The sequence below is a fragment of the Fonticula alba genome (genome assembly GCF_000388065.1).
Source record: "Fonticula alba strain ATCC 38817 unplaced genomic scaffold supercont2.6, whole genome shotgun sequence".
NCBI classification, from domain to species: Eukaryota; order Rotosphaerida; family Fonticulaceae; genus Fonticula; species Fonticula alba.
The window spans coordinates 2,454,765-2,457,045 of NW_009242976.1; the positions used below are offsets into that span (position 1 = coordinate 2,454,765).

The following is a 2,281-nucleotide window of genomic DNA, read 5'->3' on the forward strand; positions in this document are numbered from 1 at the left end:
CCCTGGCTCGTGCACGGTGCCTCCCGGAGTCCCAAGTGCGAGGGCCCCTCCACCCGACCGCCCGGGTCGAGCGGGTCATCTTTCCTCCCTTTCTCTTCTCTTCTCTCTCTCTCCCTCTGTCTCTCTTTCTTCTTCACTCCCCTCTGTCCGGCCCCTTCGGCGTATTTTGATGTTGGCTTCAAGGGCAACCGGGCGAGCTCTGCGCGCGTGGGGCTCGCCGGCACTGGCGGCGGCGGCGGCCCGGTGGGGCTGGCCTCTGCCCAGGCGCGACACGCCGGCCCCCGGGGGCCCGGCAGCCCCGGCGTCCGGGCCCATGGCAGCCCCGGCCATGGGCATGGGGCGTCCGTGCGTGCGGGGGTTCTCCTCGGCCGGGGCGGCGCCTGGCCCGGGCGATGGCCCGTGCGCCGGGGAGCGCCTCTGCCGGGCCATCGAGGCCGGGAGGGAGCCCCTGCCGCAGGGGTTCGATGATGTGGCCCACTTCCGGCTGTTCTTGCGGCTGGTGGGAGATCCGCGGGAGGGTCGCCCGCTGGCGCCCTTGGGCACGCTGGGCCGGCTGCTGGGCATGGACCGGTCATCGGTGCAGGCGCTGCTGAGCCAGTATGGCCGGGAGTTTGGCATTGCGCCGGCCAAGCGGCCGCTGTCCCTCTTCCCGGAGCAGGTGGTGGGCCCGGGGGATCCGATCTTCGAGGATATGATGGGGCTGATTCGGCGGGACCCGCCGGTGCTGGGGGCCGCCCTGTCGCGGCTGCTGTGCCTGCTGCCGAGGCAGGTGGAGGGCCTGCTGGCGGAGCATGCGGCGGAGATCCTGGACGAGGCGGAGCGCGACCAGGGGGTGTGCATTCGCCGGCTGGGCCACCTGGTGACCGTGGCGCCGCCCCTGTCGAAGCAAACCATGGCCACGCTCCTTTCGACCAGCCTGCTGCAACTGACGGCGGCCATGAGAAGGCACTTCCCGGAGCATGGGGTGATGGTGGTGCCGAAGGCGTCGCCGGCCAAGCTGGAGGCCCTGCGGGCCGTCCTGGCCGACAGGACACGGGTGCCGGTCCCGCGGCTGGCGGAGATCTGCACGCTGGCGGACGTGTGCATATCCACCGTCGCGACGCACGGGCCGACCCTGTGCCCGGAGTATGTGGTCCGTCTGCGGGGCGAGCTGTCGCCGAAGAAGGTGGCCCGCTTGCGGGCACTGCTGCGAGAGCAATGCCACAGCATCAGGGCCATGAGCAGGGATTTGGGGCAGCCGGCGCGGTATCTTCGCTGGTACATCAAGTACTATGAGCCGGGGGTGGTGTTGCCTGCGGGCAATGACCAGCCGGTGTATGTGCTGGCGCTGCCGGACAGCTCGACCCGGCTGACGCTGGCCGAGTATATGCGGCGGTTTTTGCCGGCCGCCTCGCCGCTGCACGGGACCCGGGATGAGGACATCCCGGCCCGAGCGGCCAATTGGATGCCCGGGACCGTGGCCGATGACGGCGCGTCGGAGTCGGACGCCGAGGCGCCGGCGGCCCCGGGCCCGGAGCCGGGCCCGGGGCCGCCGGCGCGGATGTCGGTGCAGGAGCGGAACCAGGCGCTGGAGGTCCGGCTGCAAGGGCTGTGCGGGCTGCGGCCGGCGCTGTCGCCGGCGGAGGTGCTGGAGCAGATGGGCATCCCTTGGGTGCACATTGACAGGGCGCTGGCCTCCTTCGAGTGGCCGAAGGACCTCTGGGATGCCCGTCGGCGGTTGGCCAGCCGGGCGCCCTCGGACGAGGGGATCCGGCGGCTGCGGCAGCTGGCGAGCCAGGTGCACCCGTCGGGCCGGCGCATGCGCCATACGGTGCGGGAATTGGCCGCCGAGCTGGGCCAGGAGCCGGATGTGGTGTTCACCATGCTGCACCAGTATGCGCCGGAGTACTTCTTCCTGGCGGTGGCGCCGGAGGCCAAGTCCGGCCTGGGGGGGATCTACGTGCCGGAGGAGAAGCTGGCCGACCTGCTGGCGGCGGTGCATGGCCGGCACCCGGCGCCGGTGCTGCACCAGGTGGCGGCGGATCTGGGCTGCACCCTGCCGCAGGTGGTGAACTCGCTGCGGGCGGACGCCTTTCAGCGGGGCATCCAATTCAAGGCGCCAAGCTACGCGCGGCACCTGGCTTCGCGGACCTTTCAGGTGGAGCAGGTGCTGGCCCTGTACCCCGGCATGCAGGCTGCCCACATGTGTTCCATGTTCAGGGATCTGCTCCCCCACCACTTCTACCGGTGCCAGCGCTACATCGTGTCCCAGTGAATACACATACCCGCGCGGGGATGGGTG

At 71.2% G+C, this 2,281-nt stretch overlaps 1 protein-coding gene across 1 annotated transcript; it reads left to right on the forward strand.

Moving 5' to 3' along the window:
* Window positions 1-169: 169 nt before the first annotated feature.
* On the forward strand, window positions 170-2,275 carry H696_04187 (hypothetical protein; the record flags this gene model as incomplete). The annotated part of the gene is made up of 1 exon (XM_009498064.1): window positions 170-2,275. One exon carries the CDS (start codon window positions 170-172, stop codon window positions 2,252-2,254), a length of 2,085 nt encoding a protein of 694 aa, XP_009496339.1. The 3' UTR covers window positions 2,255-2,275.
* Between the last annotated feature and the right edge of the window lie 6 nt (window positions 2,276-2,281).